General features: G+C 39.4%; 1 protein-coding gene and 1 long non-coding RNA gene across 3 annotated transcripts in view; one reads left to right on the forward strand and one right to left on the reverse strand.

Moving 5' to 3' along the window:
- The window catches only part of UBE2V2 (ubiquitin conjugating enzyme E2 V2), a 41,060-nt gene extending 33,582 nt beyond the window's left edge, over positions 1–7,478 (reverse strand). Inside the window, exon 1 of one of the 2 annotated variants that reach the window (XM_068932751.1) lies at positions 7,263–7,478. In XM_068932751.1, coding sequence (XP_068788852.1) covers positions 7,263–7,359 — 97 coding nt within the window. In that variant the 5' untranslated portion in view covers positions 7,360–7,478. The remainder of the gene's footprint in view (positions 1–7,262) is intronic. The other variant, XM_068932752.1, reaches the window with a different exon arrangement.
- Positions 7,416–16,165, forward strand: LOC138066049 (uncharacterized). The gene is made up of 4 exons (XR_011139231.1): positions 7,416–7,562; positions 7,894–7,977; positions 9,884–9,974; positions 14,453–16,165. It is a non-coding gene; the product is annotated as an uncharacterized lncRNA (long non-coding RNA).
- Positions 16,166–23,348: the final 7,183 nt, after the last annotated feature.

Raw genomic sequence — 23,348 nt, forward strand, 5'->3', positions numbered from 1 at the left:
CATTTTAAGCAAAGTATGGTAATTATTACTACAAAAACCTTTTATAAACTGTATTGTTAAACACCACATAGCATCACTTATTTTTAAAAAAAAAAACTTAAAACTGTAGCGCGCTCAGCTCAGAAAATGAGTGTACCACAATCATGTTGTGAAATAAATGTATTTAAAGAAGTGTTTCGCAGAGTTAAGATTTTTGAGCATGCGCTCGGCACAGAGCCCTCTTGCTGGAAAACAATGTCCAGATTTGCCAGGATAATGGTCCCCAAGCTTCCCACTTCCACCCCAGAGATTTTCTAACTAATATTTGCAACAAAGTCTTGAGCGTTAGAGAGAGGACAGATAAAGAATGATTATTTCCCATTTCTCAGAATACAACAAACACAGACACATGGCAACATTACAAGTTTACTACAAACAAAAATCATTCTTAAGAAAATGAACTGTGTAACTCATTTAAGTAAGACATTTCCGAGGACAAAAGTCTACGTGAACGGCGATAATAAAAATCAAACAAAGCTGCATTCCCTGGCAGTTCTTTACAGACAGTACTTCTACGCAACTTCTGACTCAAAAAGTGCTGGACAAAATGCCAAATGGAAGTTGTTTACTTTGTTTATAACCATTTTGCCTAAGCAGCTTGTGCTGCCTACTGTAGGCAGCAGAATTTTATGACAGGCCCTTTGATCTGACCCAGAGCAGTCACTCCTTGGACACTCAGCTCTGGGCACTACTTACACCATCATCAGGTAATTTCCCCCACAGGTTTTAGGGGCTAGGACCCTCTCTCTACCAACCCAGTAAATTCTTCACAGGATAGTCTAACTAAAGAGGCAAAACTTCTCACGGAATGAGAAAAAACTCCTATAGCTATTATTCATTAACGTTTATTTATTAGTGCTTAGACGCTCTAACAAATGTCAGCGTTCCATTAGATGAAGCAGTGCATAAATATAACGGATAGCCCTTAGTTTAGAGAGCTTCAAGTTAGAAGCCAGTGTTGTAAAAGCGACTGCAGACTGAACCTGTACAGAGCCCCACTGAAGTCACTCACTTAATCAATGCATAATTTGCATCTGATTAGTAGAAAAAAGCAACATTACTCATCCTCTTCAAAAGGATAGAAAGCGTTGGCTATTAAGCAGTCACATAAAAAAAGTACTGCAGAGTCTTATTCCAAGCAAATGGATATTTAAATCATTACATGAACCCACACAGGACTCCCGAAGGCCGTAACATTCTTCTCTCCAGTAGGTTTCACTTTACCTACAATTACCTAGCAGTCTTCAAGTTTCAATACCTCTTCTCTCTCCAGCATGTAGAGACAAGGGAAATAAAAAATTCAACCTCCATCCCATCAGTCCAGAGGCCACTCCTGTCTTCTCACTTCACACAAGGATGTCAGAACTCCCTAATTTTCTCCACAAGTGTTACCCACGCATCCATGCAGCAGCGTATCTTTCTCCTTAACTTCAAACCTAATTCACAATTTTTGTTTCCCGATTTCCATTTGTTTTACTATATGTAGTCTCAAGATTCTGACTGCACAGACTGACCGTATGAATTATTATTATGCCATTTGTGAATTATTTCACTTTAAGTTTTTCCAGGCAAACAAAGGCATTAAATCATTTCTAGGCATTAAATTTTCCTCCCTTTGCTCACGCCGCCACGTTAGAAGTACAAGCAGTTAAATATTTGAACGAGATACTAATAAAATCAAATTGGAATAGAAAACAGTATCTTACAAAGACTTAAAATGTGGAAACACTGATTTATAGAGAAAATTTCCAGAACGTTTCACTGATGTGAAGCTTCACAAGCAAAGGACATTATCTTGCTACTAACAGTAACACAGTCCGGCCCATTGCCTCTAGTAAGTTACTACATAAGCAAAAAAAGTAAAATAACTAGTATTCCTCACTGAAGAAATATAACATTTGTTCTTAATGATGTGAACTATTATACACTAAACAATAATATCAAATACACATTTAACTAATGAAATCATAAACTAAAAATTTCGGGTTATGTTCAAAATCCCTCTCATTTATTTTTCTCTTAAACTTACTCATCTATTATTTATTATTGTTATTAAAAGGTCATCAAGCTTTATTATTTCTGCTAAGGACTATATTTTTCCTCCCTGTATGCAAAACAACATATATATACTTTCAAAAAGAAAAAACTAAATACTAAAGACAGTGTGTGAATTTTTTTTATTTTTATTTTTTACAATTCCTACAGACTTTTATACATATTTTGCTTGTATATGATGTAAATAGTAAATATTTTTAAGCACCACTTTTTAATTCACCACGAATACATGCTTAAAACATACAGTGGAGAATGCGGGCATCGATCCCGCTACCTCTCGCATGCTAAGCGAGCGCTCTACCATTTGAGCTAATTCCCCAGCTGATAAAAAAAACACTGAAACATAGTTATACACTCCAGACATACTGACAACCACGATACAACTGCTCTTAATTATAATTCATTGTTTCTTGCTGAGTCATTCCTTCCACTTACCAGCAACTGACTGCAACTCACAGCTGGAAGCGTGTGATAAATCTTTCAGCATATACACTACCAAAATAATTTTATTCATCATAAATTTTGTAAGTCTTCACTATTCAGCTGTTTTCATACAAGAAGCTCTCCAAAAGATCAACAGTTATTTAAAAGAAACCAAATGTCTTATTGGGGGGGGGGGTGGGGGTGGGGAGGGCAGGGAAAAAGAGGTATCTAGCAACTGTTCCAAATTCAACAAGGAAACCCAACTTCTTCCAATTTTCAAGGCATACTCATGAAAAAACAGTCCAGGAAATGTTCAATGAGAGAAAAATATTATATGCTTGATTGAAACAAGAGTTTTATATTCCAAGCTTATGCACATATATATACATACATATGTACCTAAAAAAGTAGTAGGAAAAATAAGAAATAGATTTCTTTTCTAGGAAATCATACAGATTATGGTATTTTCTGAGCTTCATAACCCTTCATTTTTCTGATAAGTTATAACAGCCTACAAGACAAATTCACTTCTTTTACTAGAGGAAAAAATTTGGTTTTGTCCCACTCTTGCCATCTCCCCTCCACCTCCCAACTTCCTGTTGGAGGGTCAGTGTCTGGCTACTGCACTTCTATGGGGTGACATAGTCAAATGGAATTAAAACCTATCTGCATTTTCCTTGTTTACTACCTCTCCAAATGCACTTCCCTACAAGAAATAAATAACTTCTGGCAGCCCTAAAGCAGTGACTTTATGAAAAACGAACACACGTAAGTGTAACAAACGCTTGCATGAGTTGACACAGCGCACAAACCCTGTACCTGACATTTACACAATTATGTACAGGAACAGGTCATCTTCTTTAACATATTAGTAATTTACATCTTTATCGTAGCAAACATTTAACTCAAAACAGAGCTCTACGGAATACCGAAATGAATTATCAGACATAATAGTAACTTTTAAAAAACTATTTTATTTGGCCTTTAAATTTTCTCAAACATTATAGTCATGGTAATACAAAAGTCTTGCCATGTTTTCCTGTGGTTTCATTCAGAACTCACAAAATACAGCGGACAGGACAAAGTTTGTAAACCGAAGTAGTATCTACTACTAGATCAACTGATATCTCTGGAAAAAGTTCTTGATCATACTACTCCTTCTAGCTGTGTTTGCCAAAAAGTTGGAAAAATTAAATCAGCTTACTCAGCAGATCTACCAGCTCCCCACCCCACCGCCCCAGCCCTGCACACGCTGGCTCCAACCACCAAGAGCAGGTACCACCTGCACACTGGCACTCACGTCCCCATGGCAGCATCCCTGCCAGCTCGGGCTGCCCCACTCAGGGCACAGTGCATCAGCCTGACCTGGCAAGTGCAGCTGCTGCTGACAGGGGTTGGGCAAGGGTGAAAGAGGCCTGCTTTCCTGCTGTGAGGCTGCGGCCAAGCAGCCAGGGGCCAGAGATGGCTGCAGCCCAGGTTTCCTTTCTGTTCTCCGCGTGCTCTGCGCTCAGTCACCTCTACCACGGTGATGCTCTCTCACAGACCTCTCTCCACACCTCATCTGCTGCTGCTCTACACCTAAATACCCTTTCCCAGTTGCTCCATGCCTTCAGTCACATCTCCTCAGACCACCCCTCTCCCCTTCCACAAACCGCTGTCCTCACTATTCCTGTATCTCTCTGCCACTTGCACCCTCTGATCCTTTCCCCTCTCTTTTACTGCCTCTTTCTCCCAGCCAACCTACCTTCCTTAAACCCAATCACACAAACCAAAGTATAGATGAAATGAGAGGTGGGATCAGGAAGTCTTGATGGGGACTGGAAAGCTCTCAAGGGAAATAGGTTGAATTTGAGCTGAACCACACGCTGGCGTTTCCTAACAACTTGCACGTGAACGTAGTTGATTAATCCAGCATATTTAGAACTCAACCAAACCCAGAAGTTGACTTTGTCTGCTCACTCTGCACCTCCCCATCTTTATCAACTACGGAAGTCTCTCAGATAGTATCTTTGAAACATAAGCTTCCTACTGTATATAAAATGACATACTCAACAAGAGAACTGGGACTCAGCTTCTCTGAGGCATGTGAAGACTTTGCCTGATTTGACACGGCAGCGGGAACTCGTGCTCTTCTCTGTAGGCCGAATGTATAGTTGCACTTACAGCCAAAATATACATACTTTAATCCACCACATAGTGGCATTCTCACTGTTGCTTAAGCTTACGCTCTTCCATTTACAGAGAGGCAGAGGCTATTGTTGTGCCGTGGTAGCCCTACACCAGACCATGAATGTTTGCTGAGTTACTTCTCATTTCACAAAAACATGACTGCAGAATGGAAGGTATTACTCATCCATAAAGGAAGGCTAAGGGGAAAATCAACTCAGAATGTGAAGCAGAACTGCCATCTGACTGCTTTATAACTGCCCTGGCTCGTTTTCGTGTCGACTTACTCGCTTCTGGTGACATTGAATCTGATGGTTTAACCACGTTAGTACGGACACGTGATCGATCAAATGTTTCTGGAGGTGGCTTCTTTGACAGGTGGTAACATAAAGCAGGCAGAGCTTAATCTACTGTCTTTATTCTGTATGGGAACGTTCACATGATGTTTGATATACCTTACTGTTGATTTGCCACAGATCTCCTGGTGGTGCCTGCAACAGCCAGCCACCAGAAAATGTGAGAAGAAAGAATATAGCACTCAGAAAAAAGAAGGTAGTTGTTAGCTCTCTAACTATAGTACTCAGAAAAAAGAATGGAGTTAGTTGTTAGCTCTCTAAAGGCTTGAAGGGTCCAAGTGAGAATAAGAAGCAAGGATAAAGCTGTTGGGGATTTATGGCCATCTAAATCTAAGTTACGTTAGATGAATTTCTAAAAATACTAAAACCAAGTCTGCCAAAGTTAAATACAATTCTTGTTTTTGGGGGGAGTGAATGTTTGTAATGTAGTTTACTAATAATTTGTAGAATGCTTTAAAGGTTAAAAACAACATAAAAGTGATGTATTTGTAGCACTTGTGAAGTGAAGAGGGATCTCTGCAATAATAAATAATTCATTTTTCCATGGCAGCTGCTAGAGCATGCACACAAGATTCAGCATATTTTCTCCGCTGAAAACACTACGGGCAAAACATAATAGCTTTCTGTACCACAAAATCCTAGTTCTCAAAGTTAATTAAAACAATTGACCAACTGTTACGAACACATAAAGCTCGAGTAGGCCATCGGAAGGCACTGTCAGCTTCACATAACTGTCAGAGTGTTTAGACTTCAATGAAAAAAAAAAAAGTCAACCTGAAGGTGAAGTCTTCGAACAGTTATGAGGAAATTACTCTGCAAAGGCTACAAAAACAGCAACCATATTTTCTTCTGTGGGAAGCTTTCTTAGAGCAAGCAATGAGTTCGTAATAGCAAGTACAATATAAAATCCTAGGGAAGGAGGGCACATGCGTTTTTCATGTGATGTTATTTAGGTAAATTCAGCTACATGTTCACTGCTCTAATTATCTGTAGAAGCTTGGAGTGAGGTAGCTAACAAACATTACTTACTCCACGGCAGAGGCCAACCTTTTTAAGCAGGGATGACAAAAGGTATATTTAGAATAGGCAATCCTGAATAACTTCCTGGTTGGGTATTATTATTCTAGCATAAAGAAAGACAATTTTTTTGTCTTTATCTAAGCACAGGTGGCTTATCTTAGAGACGGCTCCTACAAATTCAAATGCTGCTATGATCGTAATTAACTGGTAATAAATTCAAAGTCTGCACTGATTTTGTTTAAGGCTGTCTAATATCATTGATGTATTCTCACAACCTGTTATCCCTCTGAGAAACTGAAATAGTTGTCATCGTACTAGCACGATATTTAGCAAAAGGAATACTCATGAGCTACCAAAAACCACTAGCTTTTGCCACCAGAAAATCTGCTCAGCTTTTGCTGAGGGTAAGGTTTTGATTCTCTATCTTCCTTTTTTTTTTTTTTTAAATATTTTTTTAGGGGGTGGGGAGATTCAGTAACATGTAAATATAACAGAATTACAAGTGTTCTGGAGATGGAGAACCCCAAAACTTTCAGAGGCAGTAAGGGAGTGAGAAGAGAACAGGGAGCTAGATCAGTTTCACCAGCCCTTCTAGCTAAAGAGATCGAAGGTGGATTTTCCCATCCTCTAGTAAAACTGCCTTTCCGGCTACACAGCTAACGTAGTTAATCTGGCAATACAATGCTGAAGGCTCAGAGCGCAAGCTTTTTTGTTAGAATAACACAAGTTTTCACAAACAAACTTAAAGTTTTGTAATCTCTTTAGCCAAAAAACAAAAGTATATTGTAAATTGAAGTTATTTCAGGCTCTCAAATGCTATGAACTATCAGAAACGTGTCTGTGAGATCAGAGATCTGCCCTCCTTAAACACGGCTCTATGTTTGTATTTATACGTTACTTTTTGCAACCTCCATCCTCAGAGCAGTGCTAACAAAACGTGCAGACATGAACACAAGCATGAACTTACATTTCAAAAATATTTGCAGGTTTAGCTAAAGGCATATGCTGAGCTGCTACTATTTTCCATTCAAAGCCATCACGTTTGGGAAACCCAGAACAAAATCTGCTTTTTCCAACGTTGCCTTCCGCACCCTCCAAAAGGTACAGTAGGTAACTTTTCACACTGGGCTGCTGAGGCAGGAACATCACAACTGGGCCTTGTGAAGCCGTATTGTACACGCGAGGTTTGCTTCGAAGACTTACCCCCCATCCCGCAGCTCGTACCAAGGACCGGGAAACCGCCTCCCTGCGTGACTGGCTCATAGCCCCACGTTACAGCGGGCGCTGCGCAGAAGGCCATTTGGGGCCGCACCGTGTGGAGGGCGGAGCGGCGCGGCCGTTAGGGGGCGGGGGCGCATGCGCGGCCGGAGAAGCTTCTAGCACAGCGGGGGGCGGGGCGGGAGCCCGGCAAGGAAGGGCAACGGCTGTCCTGGGAGGGGGCGGGGGCTGGTGGCTCGAAGCAAAGCGGGGTTGGGCTCCGCGAAGACGGAGCTGGCGGAGCAGGTTAGTTTGCAGTCCTTCCACAGCTTCTTGCTGAGAGGTTTCCTCTTCGTGATGTTTGTTCCAGTTGGCGGTTTCACACAGCCTAGCTTTTCGAGGTTTTGGGGGTGCTTGCTTTAGGGGTGAAGGCTCAGATGGATCCGTTCAGAGCTCTGGCTGGGGGTGCTGCTCGGGAGAGGGGATGGTTGTGGGGGTCCATATGTAGCACTTACTGCTACTACAGTACTGGTATGAGTCAGGCCTCAACTCCCAGCGCTTCTAACCCCTGCTTGAGACACCAGTCTTTCTTTGTAAAAGCTTAATAGCTGTTGTTTTCCTTCCTGATGTTGTTCAGAGTGCGTTCAGAATGTAGCGCTGCATCCAGGAAACAGCTGGAAGGATGGAATCGAGAACAACTCCAGCTGAAGAACTTGCTGAAGTAGGTGCTAATTTAAGCTTACTTAAGTTTTTAATTCAGTCTGGCTATGATGTTTTTCTGCTCTACCTGTGTGTTGAGTGCACTCTTAAGTAAAGTAGCTTCATCAGTGAATGCAGCTCTCATACTGGCAGGGATGTTTCCCTGCTTAAACTCTAGAATAACCTTGTAGTACAGTGGTGTATGTAGTCAGTGGAGACAAGGGCTAGGTTTTTCAAGTAGGCCTAAGGAAGTAGATGCTAAGTATGCACTGAATGTCAGTGAGTTCTTATACCCTAAGTCTCTGAATGCTGCAGCCAAGCCTATTTTTCAAATCATTCTGTATAACCAGTTCTTCTGGTCTCTTTCTCTCCCTTTTTTGGGGGAAGGGTGGGATTATTATTCTCAAAACTACTTAATTATACTGGAGAAATTATCATTTACTGGTGACTACGTAGTTTTGTTATGTAGTAAAATCCATGGGAGAGAGCTCAAGGTGCAGGAATCCTAATAAGGATTTTTTTCCTTCTCTCATTGATGCACTTCACAGAAGATTAGGCCATTAGGCTCAGAGTGAGGCCTGCAGTTCCAATTTGCATGTTCAGAGATGGCTCACTAAGTACATCTGGTTCAGAAATAGGTCGTGCAGAAATTATAAGTCTCAGTGTGCAGCCTTCCCTCCGATTCTGTTGTGTTTTTGTATAGTGAGAGTGAGGCACAGGCAGAATCTTTGTCTCATGGGAACGTGGCAAAAGACAGTTAAGCTTGATAATCTGTGAGACTTGGTTTTGTATATTAAAAAGATATAAAATGTAGTTAAAATCCAGCCTATCACTTTTTCTTTGGAGACGTCACTGGGTAGTTTTATAGACAGACAGTGCTGCCTGAATAGCTGAGTATTTCCTGCTGTGTTTGTGATTAAGTTGAACACAAACAGGAGCTGTGGTTGGCCTCTACCTGTCTGAAAGACAGGCACAGGCTTAGGGACATTCCTCCTGCTATGCATTCTAGTATTTTACTAAAGAGTGAGTGTCACCACCCATGTTCCAGTGCAGACTAGTCCAGTGTCTGTCCTGGTGCCAGCAAAGTAAACTTAAGTGTGACCTACGTTAAATGGAAAGCTTTTATACAGCACTGGGAAGGAAGAATAACTTTCATGAAAAGATAATACAGCCTAATATTGCCTGATAAACCTTCACTGTCTCTGATTCTTTGAGTTCTGGTTGTAGCTAAGAACTGACTTAATGTCTGCTGAGCGCTCCCAAAGGCGTTCTTTTTGAATTATGTTATGACACACCAAGAACTATACCTAAGCAGAGGACAACTTAGGATATGTTTCTTAAATATTTGGCTCAGTAAAATCTTTTAAACATTGATATTGACCGGTTTATTTCATGAGTGCAAATATAATCCTAGTTATAAAAAAGGAGACATTCATATTTGGGTAATAACCTGTACGTCCTGCAAAGACTAGGATTTAGTTATTGTGCTTTCTGAAATCACCAAGTTCTTGGAGCAGATCTTGAGAGAGTTGAGGGAGCCCTACGTGCCGGTGCGATCTGTATATCTTAAGGAACGTCAGGCAAATCAAGAAGGAGACTATAAAAGAGGTTTTTTTTTTTCTTCTCAGAGTTATTTAATAAATGTAGTTCAAGAGACTCTTTCCTTCGGAGAAGCAATGGTGTACTGTATTTGCAAGATTAATTAAAAGTTCACAATTCTTGTCTTCTTTTTTTTTTTTTCTCCCTAGAATCAAAGCAAATAAAAATGCCAAACTATTACAAGGCTTCTGAAGGATTCAGTCAAGTTCCCCTGCCTTTCTTTTCAGGAAAGAGAAATACAGTCCTCCGAGATCGCTTTTCATAGGATTTTAGCAAATTCAACTGTTTGTCTTCTGTTACCGGCTGCTACTTCTTTCTATCCTTTTCAGGTTTGTTTTCTGACCCACTGATGAAGGTTGTCAGCTGAGCACTGATTACAACAGTTGCAGACACACTGAATCAGCAGCTATTTGGGCAAATGTAAGTATGTTGGATATAGCTTGGATCCTCCAAGTTAAATGACGAGATAGAGTGAGGATGTGAGAGGGTGGAAAACATTAAAGCATGTTGGTATTTGATTCTTGGGGAGATCAGAGTATATATGTCAGTCACGTTAGGCCAACAAATCTTTATGTTCCAGTACTATCTAAGTAGATCTCATTATGTCTCCTGATTTCACACAACCATAAATTAGAAATAAAGTAAACTAAAGTTACTCCTTTTTTTTTTTTTTGATGCCACTTTCAAAGAGAGAAGACTAACCATTTAACATCGAGTAACAGGAAACACTGGAGACCCTTCTTAATGTTCTCCGACTCTTGTCTTCCAGAGTTGAAGCCAAGACACTGCCAGTGCTGTTTCATTATAGGCATGATTTTTTTTGTGTTTATACATACGTATTTTCATAAATGTGTATCATATATGTAGGTTGCATGTGTATGTGTGACTTTATTACCAGATAAGGTGAACTACTATTTTATCTCCCAAAAAAACAGTACTCATTATTAAGAAAATTAAATAAGCATGCAGAGTACAGTATGGATATGAAATACTTGCCATCTGTGCCTTCCTTTTTGTGTGTTCTACAGAAACCTTTACCAAATGAGTTCCGTATTTTTCAAGAGAGGCATCCTTTAGAGTTGGCCGACCTTTTGTGTCCTAGTTTTAGCAGGTGACTATGTTCCTATTACTGATTTTTCTACCTGTTACGCCTTCTTAAGAAGATTAATTTGATTTAATCAATATGACATGAAAAGACTTTTTTTTTTTTTTTTCCTCTTCCAAAGGAAAAACTTTATGAGCAGGTTAGAAAACAGTAAGAGGTTTTGGAGAGTCAAAAGTTCTGTTTTCTGAAATTTTGCTTTTGACTGTAAATTGACTGAAATTTTGCTTTTTTTGGTTGTAAATTTTGAAATAGGAAAATTTTATATATGCTTAATTATATTTTAAAGTTTTACCTTTATTGCACTTTAAGCCTAAGTGTTCTCTGTTGGCTAGTTTAATTTATCTTTAAATTATATATTAAAATTAGCTCCCTTTTTAAATTAAGGAAGCGCTTCTTTAAATCTGAAGTATTTTGAAGCTCGAAAGTACCAACAACATGGGCAGGACAGGGGTAGTTGTTACTGTTTTGGGGAAAACTAGAAAACCAGCGGGGAGATAAGAACATACTTGTAGAAAATTCTCTAGTAGTTAGAACAGCTTTACATTTGGGGTGTGAACAAACTGATCTGTGCAGAACTTTAGTTTAAAGCAAAGATACCTTTTGCAGCATTCCATTTGTCAGGGAGCTTTTTCTGTGCCTTGTATAACTTAGGCCCGGAACTCCGTTGCCCCAGGAGGCTATTTCAGTGGTCAGGAACATTCAAACGGAAGAACAGTACGGTTATATTATGCAGTCAAATTTATTGTGTTCTGAATTGTGGAAATGGGTAAAGTCACTTGGCTGATTCTCTTCCACCTAGGGGTTATAAATAGGAACAAATCTATTTTAGGAAAATAAAACCAGATTTCTCTGAACAGTCATAATTGCTTGCTGCAAGCATAAACCTAGAGTTGCTTGGAAACATAGACTTTCTATTTTTCAGATGCAGCTCAGCTGCATCAAATGTGCTGTTAAATCAAGGAGTCCAGATTTCAAATTAGGCAAAATTCCCACTAAGGCTGTCAAATGCAGTTTGCTTTAAGAAAGACCTAATTGCTTCTGCAGTTCACTGGAAATTTGTGTTCTGTTATCCACAAAATTACTGAATTTCCTGGGCTCTGACTGCCCAGCTGCTTGTCATTTTTAGGTTAAAAGTGTTGTTTACACTTAAGACAGAAGATGAAATTTCAGTATGATTTCTAACCCCTCGATGAGGAGTGCGCAGTTACTGAGTCACAGTAAGTTCAGTTTATATTCCAGTAGGGGGAATTAGCTCAAATGGTAGAGCGCTCGCTTAGCATGCGAGAGGTAGCGGGATCGATGCCCGCATTCTCCATTTGCTACTTGCAAGTGTGTCTCTTTATTACCATTGCAAATAATACTTTTTTCAGTTACTGCTTGGAACTTCTTTTTTTCCTGCTTTGGGAAAGAGTTTTGTGACTTTGTCTTATGTAAAATTATAACTGCCTGCACAAAAGGACATACAATTTCTGTTGATGGGTTTTAAAGAGTGGATCAAAAGCACACTAGCAGGTTGCACTATTTCTTCCGATTGTTGTTGTTGTGACACAGTTTCAGGGCTCTGTATATGTTTCTTTATCGTCTTTTTTTAAATTCAGATGCATTTTTCTATAGGGGTTTTGTAAGGATATAAAATGGATCAATTTTAAGTATGTGCATGATATGAATGATTTAAGTATTTAATATTGATCATAGATAAGCATCTTTTTAAAGTGCAATTTTTTTTTTTTTACAAGGATTGAGAGAAATTGGGTGAAATAGATGCTTGGAAGAGAAAGGCAGTGCAGGTGATCTGAGGCAGAAAGGAGTATGAGCTAGCCAGCTAAATGAACTAATATCAGAAAATCATTCTGTAAAATGTAATGCAAGATTAATGTCAGTAGAGGTTGAGGTTAGGAAGAAGTGTGTCATGGCTGTCCTTGCTCGAAAAGCAGGTGCAAGATAGCTGGAAAGATGGTAATTCTAAGCCAGTGAGCTAATGATTATATAGATAATTCTACATACTTCTAAATGTTTTCATGGAAAACTTCACTAAATATTCATGGAATTAAAATCTAAACAAGGTGAAAAAAAAAATGCTGTTAATGCATATGTAAGGGGCACAAGTGACATTTCCTGCATTGCACATTGACATCATTGGTATTAGATGCTTTTGTGAAGAAATCATTTTTCAGAAGCAGCTCATGAGTGCCGTCTACTAATGGGGATTTTTTTTTTTTCCTTCCCGATTTATTTGCCTTATGAAATAATATGTATTGATAGCTATATATTTTCTTTCACAAACCTGAGCAAGGTGTGGAAGAAAATCTATACTATTTTTTTCCAGTCTTCTCAAAACACTGGAGAATGCGGGCATCGATCCCGCTACCTCTCGCATGCTAAGCGAGCGCTCTACCATTTGAGCTAATTCCCCTTACGTATTTGCCCAAAAGATGGATGTAGTTCTGCTGACTCATAGGTCTGCGGGTTAGATTTAACTTTATTTTCCTTTGCTGAATCAATCAGGTTATTCAGTTTGCTGAATCAATCAGGTTATTCAGTAACAGCGAATCATCAGTGAGGAAATCATCATGTGAAAAGCCTGTTAGCTTAAAAGTCAGTCTGATGAGGAATAATAGTATTGATACATTTTCTCCTATGTTATTTTGATTAAAGTAATACTTCCTAGAGTAAAGCCTGCTCTAGTGTTGATGCAGGAAGGGGAGAGGGAGAACTGGTAGCAGTTCTGTCTCGGTTACAATGCAGATACCAAGAGACTTGTAAATCTAGAAGAAATACCGTTAGAAGTTATTGAAGGGCAACGAGGTGTTTTTCTTCCCCGTGTTTTTCCAAGTGTTCTTATTTTCTTTTCCGACTTAATTTTCCGTTAGTAGTTTTAATTATTTGTATGTGAATGATAAATATAGTGGTCTGGAAGCTAGTGGTTATCATAGGTTGTGGAAAGAAACCCTTTTGTGTCGTACCTTCCTAAATCATATTTGAGGTATGTCAGCGTGTTTGTGCTGAGTTGGAAAATTAAGTTCTGACCTTAAATATATGGGATCACTCTTAAAAACATTTTCTGAAACATGGAAAGTCAAGTGTAGTCATAGTAAGTAAGTTGTTGGTTAATTATTTGGGAAAAATGTTACTGTGATTTTTGTGAAAGGCTATAGAGGTAAAACGCAATACAAGCTTTGCTCGTCAGGATCACGTGTCATTAATCTTACATCGTGTCTTACTTGGCAGTAAGAAGCATATTGGCAGAGGTCTCTTCCCAGAGCATAAAATTTAAAGGAGTGCTTTCAGGCTTTCAAGAAGAAAAGTGTAGTTTACAGGGAGAATGGTCACAGCACTTATATCATTAAACAGCAAAGGCAATAAAAATGATATAATCAAAGATTTCTAACTTGCTGTTTAAATGAAAAAAGTTAGTTAGGTTAGTAAGGTAAAACGTGCCGTTCTGCAGCAATCTATACCCTGACAATTTTCTCTAGTGACTTTAGCTTACTTTGAGAAGAAAGAGAATTATGAAATTAAGCAGCAGCTAACTGTAACTTGTCTAATGTAAGATAGTGCTTCATACCTAGCACAACCTAGATTGAGGCCAGGACATGGAACTAAAACTGCTTTAGTAGCCCTCTAGAATGTCTAACTAAAATGTTTCCCTGCATTACTTCGATCTCTGGAAGACAACAAAGATTTATTCTCCCCCTTCTTCGTAGTATCTTATAACTGACTGTATCTATCCCACTTCAGCAAAATGGAGGGGAAAACAGAAATACGCATTGAGTGGTTTGCATCCTTCTCACAGGTATACATCTTAGGCCCAGTGATGGTCCACTGCACATCTACAGCTGAACTGCCTCCCGTGTGGAATTTCACAGGATTCAGTTTTTCCAGTTTTCCTTACCTGTCCAGCGCAACCTGAGTCAGTATGAAAATGGTAGATGACCTCTGCCTGTTTCTCATCCGCAAATCGCGCTCCGCTGCCACTGAAATGGCCTAATGGCTGGAAAGTTGATCTTGCAGAAGAACAGTTCATTTGATGCCGGTCAGATCAGGGTGGTGGAAGACCTCTGCTTCCATGGTGCTGTGTCCTTTGACAAGAAGCGTGTATTTCATTAAACTGACAATCTTTGGCTTAGTGATCTGGAATTTGTTGTGATGGCTACGTTTTCACATAGCGTGAGGAGTAAAACTTTCTCTTTCCTCCTCTGAGTTAGGAGACCTTGCTGGCCTATATGACTGAAAATAACCTGGCCTTGTTCCTGTTTTTTCATCTCTCTACTGGACTCCAGCTGTGAAGGCTTTGTGTCCAGGGACTCTCCTTTAATACAGATCACTGCAATGTACCTCCTGGGCAACACTGATACAAACTGATAGAAACAAATATAATCAGGTTTGACTTTTGCTTTCTAGTGTCTTCTCAGGGTACACTAAGGTAAATGCAAGCCTTGTGTCTCGTCAGGCTGTTCTGTTGCATTGTCTGTGATTTGACTTCCTTCCCTACAGAAGGATTAGCTGCCCTTATCAAAGAAAAAGATAAATCTAGTGCAAGTTTGGTGGTATTGAAAGCTGCAGGCCTTGTCCTGCAAGCAGGCATGAAGTGCCTTACTAAGTTATCCTGGGAGTTTACAAGATCTTATTTGACTTTTAACTCCTGAGTTCAGAAACATACCAACTGTCTGCCTCCCTCACATTCCACGCCTGTTACAACCTTGAGGAAAAACGGGGACTTTGGGAGAGGGGTCAGGCTGAGCTATTGGCATGGATTTGAAAATTAGTGATGGATTGATGGTTGTTAAACCACGTATTTGTATGCACCATCGCTAGTAGAAGGTTGCTGCCTGTTTTCCTCGTTTTTATGAGCGTTCACTGGGAATGCTTCTTGCCTAGGAAAGAATTTAAATACATGTGCACGTACAGTGGATTTTATCCTGGTACTTGTAGATGGAGAAGAATGTCAGTGGTATGATACGGAAATTGATCTAGTGGTAAGTATGGTAGAAAACTGGATTCCAGAAAGAATAACAAGTAGTAAATAGCTTTGTTCATACTCTTTTATGGAAGCCTGAGAGTAAACATTGGGAGAAGGAACAAGCATCTACTGCTGGCTCTCTTTAATAAAGTGAGGCAAGAAGAAGTAAGTTCGTTCTACTGTTACTGTGGATAGAACTCTTACGATGGTAAGGCAAGCATGAACACAGCATCAGCATGCACTGTTTTACCTTAAACTATATTTACAAGTATAAACATTTGTATATGTTTTCTGTAAAATGCAGTAATGTTTTCTGGAGTTTCATGTTATAAAACTTTTTTTTTTTTTTTACTCACTTTCTTGTACTCTCTAAATTTCCTCTTTAATACTACTGACTTAAACTTTGAGTGTTTTTTTTTTTTACTTTAACATAGTAAAACATTAAATTTCTTGGAAAAATTCACTTTCTTTACTTTAGTTTTTTGGTTGTTGTTGCTTCGAGGAAGAATAAGCCAGCTCCCTTGTATTAAAGTTTTTATTTCTCTTGTATTGTGTCTGCTTTATCATCCCTGTTGTCACTGACAAAAAAAAAAAAAAAAATTGACAAGTTCAAGGTCAGATGGTGAATTAGTAAGCATAAGTGTTCTGAACAGCTGCCTTTGAGTTAGTACCCATGTTAAAAGGGTGGAATGAATCAGCAAAGGCCGTTTACATTTGTAGTTATTAAAATCTATGGTTACAGGGTAGATTATGGTGATGCAAGGGAATTAGCTGGAATGATAGAGCGCTCACTTAGCATGTGAGAGGCAGCAGGATCGATGCCCACATTCTCCACTGTCATGTTTTGTTTGTGATGGAAGGAGAAACAGTTAATTACAAAAGATGTTTTCACTTGCTTAACTGAAACTTTAGAGTGAGGTAAGCTGTTGTTTTTTAGACGTACATGTTTTATTTTTCACACACTGCAATACATTTGACTAGAATTAGCCTGGCAAAGAGAAGACTGGGGGGCGGGGGGGGATCTTCCCAATGTGTATAAATATCTGAAGGCAGAGTGTCAAGAGGATGTGGTGCCCACTGACGGGAAGAGAGGCAGCAAGCACAAACTGAAACACAGGAGGCTCTATCTGAACATGAGGAAAGACTTCTGTACTGTGAGAGTGACTGAGCGCAACCTCTCTGGGCAACCTGTTCCAGCGGAGTCTCCATCCCTGAACGTTCAGAAGCCATCTGGACACAGTCCTGGGCAACCTGCTCTAGGTGATCTTGCTGAGCGGGGGGGTTGGGCTACGTCATCACTTAAGGTCCCTTCTAACGTCAACCATTCTGTGAGAATAAATTAGTTATTGCTATTCTTTAAAAAAGGAATAAACAACAATAAGAAAAAAACAAACAAACTGGCGTGCCCATATATAGAGGGGTAAATCAAAGACCAGAAATTATTTCCTCTCAGGAATTACAAGTAACAAGGTCTTTTTATTATTATTATTGTTATTACACAGTTGGAAAAGATGTCATTCTTGGTTTTATCTTGTTTCTTATCGCTTCATTTGGAAATGCAAAATGAAGTATTACGAATATTTGAAACTCGTTTTGGCGCTGAAGTTGAATGTTTTTTCATTTGTGAAAAGAGACCAGTGCAAGACAGAGAAACCAGTTGTATATGTATTTAAAATCTGCAGTTCTGTACGCTCTAAAGCTCAGAATTTTATGGTCCCTGTTAACAATGAAAGGGGGGGAATTAGCTCAAATGGTAGAGCGCTCGCTTAGCATGCGAGAGGTAGCGGGATCGATGCCCGCATTCTCCAGTGTTTTGTTAAACAAGAATTGTTAAACCTGGAAGTAGAAACCATCAAAAAAAAACCCTGTAACTGTTTTGGTAAAACGTTCATTTTTGTTTCCATCGAGACAAAACCGAATTCCTTTTTTTCTTCCTCCCCTGGCCTGGTTTTATGAACAAAACAAGGCTTATACAACTGTCTGTGTCAGTCCCTCATCATAACTCTTGAATCTTCCTGGCCAGTTTTAGTCAAATTTGGCAAAAGAATAAAGGATTCTGCAATACTAAGTCTTAACAGGCTTTACGACAAACAGTGACTGAAAGACGGTTAGAGACTTGAATCGGCATGTCTATTTCTAAACCTGTCCAGCTAGGACAGAGTTTGTACAGACGCTGGTGTTGGTGGAAACAGCAGTTTAAGAATACCTGTTCTTCTCCAGCAGCACATTATGGTCCCTGTCCAGAAATAATGGCACCACTTCTCATTAAACTTTTTGTGAAGTCATTTTATGGGCTGGATCAGGGAATCAGCTCCAGATGAAAGAAAAAAGATCAGTCACGCCCCCTGCCTCGCACCCCAAGTTCACGTCCTAGAAAACAGCAGAGCTCCTGCGTCTTTTACCCGTACCATATAAGCAAGTTATAATAAAGCCCCTGACCCTTTCCTCCTACTTTTGGTTCTGCAGAGGTTCTGCCTCTTTTAGAAGAGGCTACCACCTGCCACGTGTGTTAAAGCTTCAGAGAGAAACTTGAGCACCTAACTGATTCACTGACGTGTCCTAACACCTTTATTAGTGTCTGATGATCCTCATCCAGATGTTGAGTGTTTCTTCCTGTTACGCTTCCCCTGACTTCAAGAGGCACCAGCACAGCAAGTGCAGCTCTTTAGGTATTAGTGAATAGTGCTGCTAAATCTACCGTGTCCGAGTGTTAACCAAGCTCCTTAGCGTGCGGAAAGACCTACTGCTTTCCTCACACCTTTTGTCTGTTTGTGGCTAAGAAAATAGGCATGGCACTAGCAAAACATTGGAATTACTCCATTTCTTGACGTGTCTCCGCATACGTTGGAGGTTGAAAACCCACTTCCCCTTCTACTTGAACTCTTGGAGTGCAGCTAAACAGTGCGTACCAATCTCAGTGGCTACTTTGTCATACAACTAGTAGACAAAAAAATCCCTAGACCTGTCATAGCAAATGCCACCATTCTGACAAAGTCTGGGACAAGCTTATGGCCACAGCGTACACACTTATTTTAAGCACGGTGGTTCTCAGGGCACGCAGTGCTGGCACCAGGTTCTTGTCCCACAGAGGTCCTCCGCTAAACCTGTTCCTTAAAAGCAATTCTTGACTGTCATCCTTTGTGTGATTTCTTACCTGATCTACTGTTGCAGGACATACATGATGATAGGTCTTTTCAGTATATGATACCTTTCCTTTCATTAGGAACATTCCAAGATCTTTTCAAGTAGGAACTGTATATAGTCTTCTGATTCTTTATGAAGTGAAGGCCGCATATGCTGTTTAGGATATTTCTCAGTACTATCCATCTTCAGTTGCCAAACTCTGAAGTCTGCTGTAGTTATTAGGCGATTTTTTGTTGGCTGGGTGGTTGGTTTGGGATGGGATTGCTTTTTGAGGGGAGGGAAACATTTGGGTACTACAGCACAGAGCAGCATGAGAGATTAGGATGAGAAAAATTAATTAACAGCCAGTTTATCAGCTATCCTTTGGTATCTGGGGTGTTCAGAATTATTCATGATGAATGTTCTAGGCTTTTTAGTACCTGTAGTAGCTATATAGGTGAGGTAGAAGCTCATGAATCACAAAGGAAAACCTTATACATTACGATTTCATTACAATTAACCTCTTAAAATGGAGGAAGGGAGGAAAGCTACTCAACTTCCTAACGTTTCCTTTGGACAACATTAGGGATACAGTCCGTCTTCCACATAAGGAAGCTTAGTACTGTTTTCCTGGCCCTAGTTACCTGCATTAAGTGAGACTAAGCTATTATCATATCTAGTAGCTTTTAATAAAGGCTAGAAAAGACTATATGGTTTTTGCTTCAGCACTAGGAATGATTTTAATTACTAGAGGAAACTTTCTTGTGGCTTTTCTTGCATGCTGTCTATCTATCCGAAGCATTTGATGTTCAGTCAAGACTAACAAAGGAGTATTCACTTAGATGCATTGCAAACCTGATCTCAGATGGTCAGTAAATTGCATTAGTGAAAAGCCACTTTATACTAGAAGAAGGATTTGCATAACTATTAGAGATTTGGACTACATGCATAACATCAAAACTGTGGGGTTTTAACCACCAGTTTATAAAGGAACCAAATAACTTTTAATCTGAAGATGTAACATGGTTCACAAAACAGATTGTGCAGGCATTACAATGTTTCCTGCTAAGATTCCCACTCACAAATGAAGTGAGTGGAAATCTTAGCAGGAATGGTGATTGGAAACTCTATGCTTCATTAGAAAAGGTATTCAAATTTAGACAAAAGCAATCCAAAACCGCTCCTGCGCAATCCCTGACTGGGACATGATCAGGAGTCACTGACCTTGTGAATAAAACCTTTGAATGTTTTCTCTAAAATCAGAATATAGGACAGTGAAAGAGAATGCTACAGGGATTAAACAAAAACACGACAAAAGGAAATCGGTATAAGCAAGTCTTCTGCTCAGATTTTAATGACTGGTTTTTTCTAAAATATTTAGGTAGCAAATACAGTGTTCCGTTTTTCTTACTGAATCCAAAACTGCCAGGTACAAGGGGATCCTGGCTGTGCTAAGTGTATAGAAAAACTGTATTCTTGAAAAGCTTACAACCTACGTTTTTTAATTACCATTAAATAATTTGTATTGGTACCGGGCTGTCTGTAAATATTATTGTAAGGTGGTCATGCAAAATAAGAATTGGATGACAGCTTCCATACCGATAGTCTGTTTACCTCCCAGATGATGAATCCCATGATTTAAAAGTAAACTACTGTTCATGTATTTTTACAAGACTATATGTGTAGTCCTGCACCGTCAGAAAAAGGACTGCAGAACGCTTAATGCTTGTTTTTTTTCTGTCCATATTGCTGTATCCAGATGGCAAGTTACATAGCAGGTATAAGATTATGAAATTACGGAAACGTACTGCAAAAAAGTGGGATAGAGTCACTGCCTGAAAAGCCTTTTGACATGCCGTCTTCTGTACGCTTTCTTTTCTTCCAGACATAATCCTAGTTGTAAGGAGGATAAAATTGGAATTCCAGGGTGACTGCCAAAATGTAATGCTGAAGTTTGAGAAGGCTGACTAGAACATAGTCTTAAGGAGTGTTATTATCTCAGTTATAACGGGCAGGGGACAAGCTTGATATGTTGTTTTCTCGCTTAAAAGATTTAACATCTGCTCCTGCTGAAGAATATAACCACTGGTAATGATGAGGACCACGTCACTTTACAAACAATTCTGTGACTGCACAGAGAAATGAAGTACCAGCTTTGAAACGACCAACAGTGCTAGCAAATGACATTTTCAGCCTCTCTTGTACTCATTTTTCCTTGACTAGTTAGGGATTGCATTCTGTGCTATAAAAACAGAAGCATTCCATTCTATTCCACTTTAACAGCAGCTTCTTTCTACTGTTAGACAAGATAGCAGATTACGTAAACCATGGTCTCTAAAAGTGACTTACTTACTATGAATTTCTTCTGCCAGTAGGCTTGTAATTGTTCAAATATTCCTTTTGTAAAGCATATGGAAGACTTTAAAGCCTTTCTGCTGTGTTGCTTCTGACATTAAGAATACTAAGTCTCAGAAAGGAGCTCTTTCCCCAACTTGCTTATTCCGGGCATTAAATGACTGACTGACTTAGGTTTTTAAATGAGCTTAATTATAGCTACTGACAGTATAGGGTAAATGCAGCAGTACATTAGGATGCATGTAGAGTTTGAAACTATTCCATAGAATAGGGAAAATATTCTCAGCCTGCATGCAAAATAACTTATCGAAATTTCTTGCATCCTCCTCTTGCTTTCCGTGCATTTCACATGAGAGCGCACACGGATAGTTAAAATCTTCTATTCAGAAGCCTTTACCACAAGGAGACTGTTTGCAAGCGTTTCCATTCTGTATCTACCTAATTAAAGTTGCACTTGCAGTGCTTACTCATCTGGCGGGGAGGACGGTGCAGCCCACACACACACACACACACACACACACCACACACTACAGATAGTAAAGAGGCAGCTTTTTCAATATACAGGCTTTAAGAGCCACCTAGTGGGGTTCATCTGCAAGTGACTCTCTAAACATCAAATACAGAGTAATCTCTTAATAAGCCTTCTACTTAAAAAAAAAAATAGAAGATGATAGGGGATGAAGAGTCATCCTAAGTTGAAAGGGAAGCTAAAATCTGATATAGGTGCAAAACTAATCTTCTGTTTCCTGGAACACTTGATTTCATGGATACACATTTCAGTATACATCTAGAACGTATAGGTACACGAACTGCCCAATTTATACAGAAATTTGAGAAATTTCTCAAGTTAAAATCAGGTGTCAGTATGGAAACTAGTGTAGCCAGATGTATTACTATACTTGAATCCATATTTTACATAAAGTTAGTTTTCCTTAAAAGTCAGAAGCATCTTCAGGAAACTTTTAGGATGCTGTTTTGTTCAACAAGAGAAGGTACCAAATACTTGGAAGTTGGGTGGTAGTCCTGTTATAGCTGTGAGAGTGCACGAACAGGGAAGACAGCTTTATGAATTGAATTAGTATCATTTTATGGACCAACAAGTATAATTGGAAGAAGCGTAGAAGTCACAAGTATAATTGGAAGAAGCGTAGAAGTCACAAGTATAATTGGAAGAAGCGTAGAAGTCACAAAGTACTTCCTTAGGAATTTTATCAGACCATCTCCCAGAAGGCAGATGGCAACTGTGGAATAAAGGTTTATATTGCTGGGGGAAGACAGGACATCATGACATGGTTATCTTCTAAGCAAAATAAATAGTTAATAAAATGCCAGAGAGGAAAATAAGATACCATAAAATCAGTGTCACTGGAGTCTCTTATTTTGGTATTTAAGAGAGTTCAGAATTTTTATTTTACAGACTTATTTTAAGAGAACTATAAACCTACCTCTAACTTGAAGGCTTCAAGTCGGAGACCTAGACCACCTCATGCTCTCCTACAGAGGAAAATTATATCCTGCTAAACCACGAAAGCCAAGAAGCTGAGTTGATAGTGACCTGTGTTTACCAGTTGTAAAGGCTGGGGAAGATAGGTGTGGCTTAATCTGATGCTTCTGACATACATTAGGTATTTAACTCTTGGATAGAAGGAAAATGTCTCTCTCAAAATAAATCACTGAAAATCAATTTTATAAGCTACAGCTAACAGGGTGCTTTATTTGTATAACAAAGCAGTAGCAGAAAAAACGTTACTAGGTTTTTAAGGTGTCTCCTTTTCAAATGGCAAGAGCAGACCATAGACTGCCTCACCTCTATTGAAAGCCGTATCAGTACACAGGAGTATCCATTGCAGAGCTGAGTTGAGTTGGTTCAGCTTAAGTGGGGCTTTGTGAGCAGCTGAGGTCAGCCTCCTGTTCTTTGCACGGAAGTGAATTTGGGAACTCTCCTACTAGCTCAGTGGTGAAAACTTTAGCAGTTATTGACAGTCAATGTCTGAGAGCATCTGCTCCAGTTAGAACTGTAAAAGAATCTCCAGTCATGCCCAACTAGGCCCTCCTTCCTTTCAGGACTTATTACATGAGCTTCCACAGAAGGTGGTTATCCTAGTTTATCCAGTGATACTTAAAACATTTAGTTTCAAGTAGAAACAATCTGCCTTTTTGACATTGAGGATACTAATAAAGCGCATCCAAATCAAATTAAAAAAAAAAAAAAGAGAAGCTCTGTTCAGGCTCTCAGAGAGACCTTCCTAGA

This window comes from Struthio camelus, chromosome 2 (genome assembly GCF_040807025.1).
Source record: "Struthio camelus isolate bStrCam1 chromosome 2, bStrCam1.hap1, whole genome shotgun sequence".
NCBI classification, from domain to species: Eukaryota; Metazoa; Chordata; class Aves; order Struthioniformes; family Struthionidae; genus Struthio; species Struthio camelus.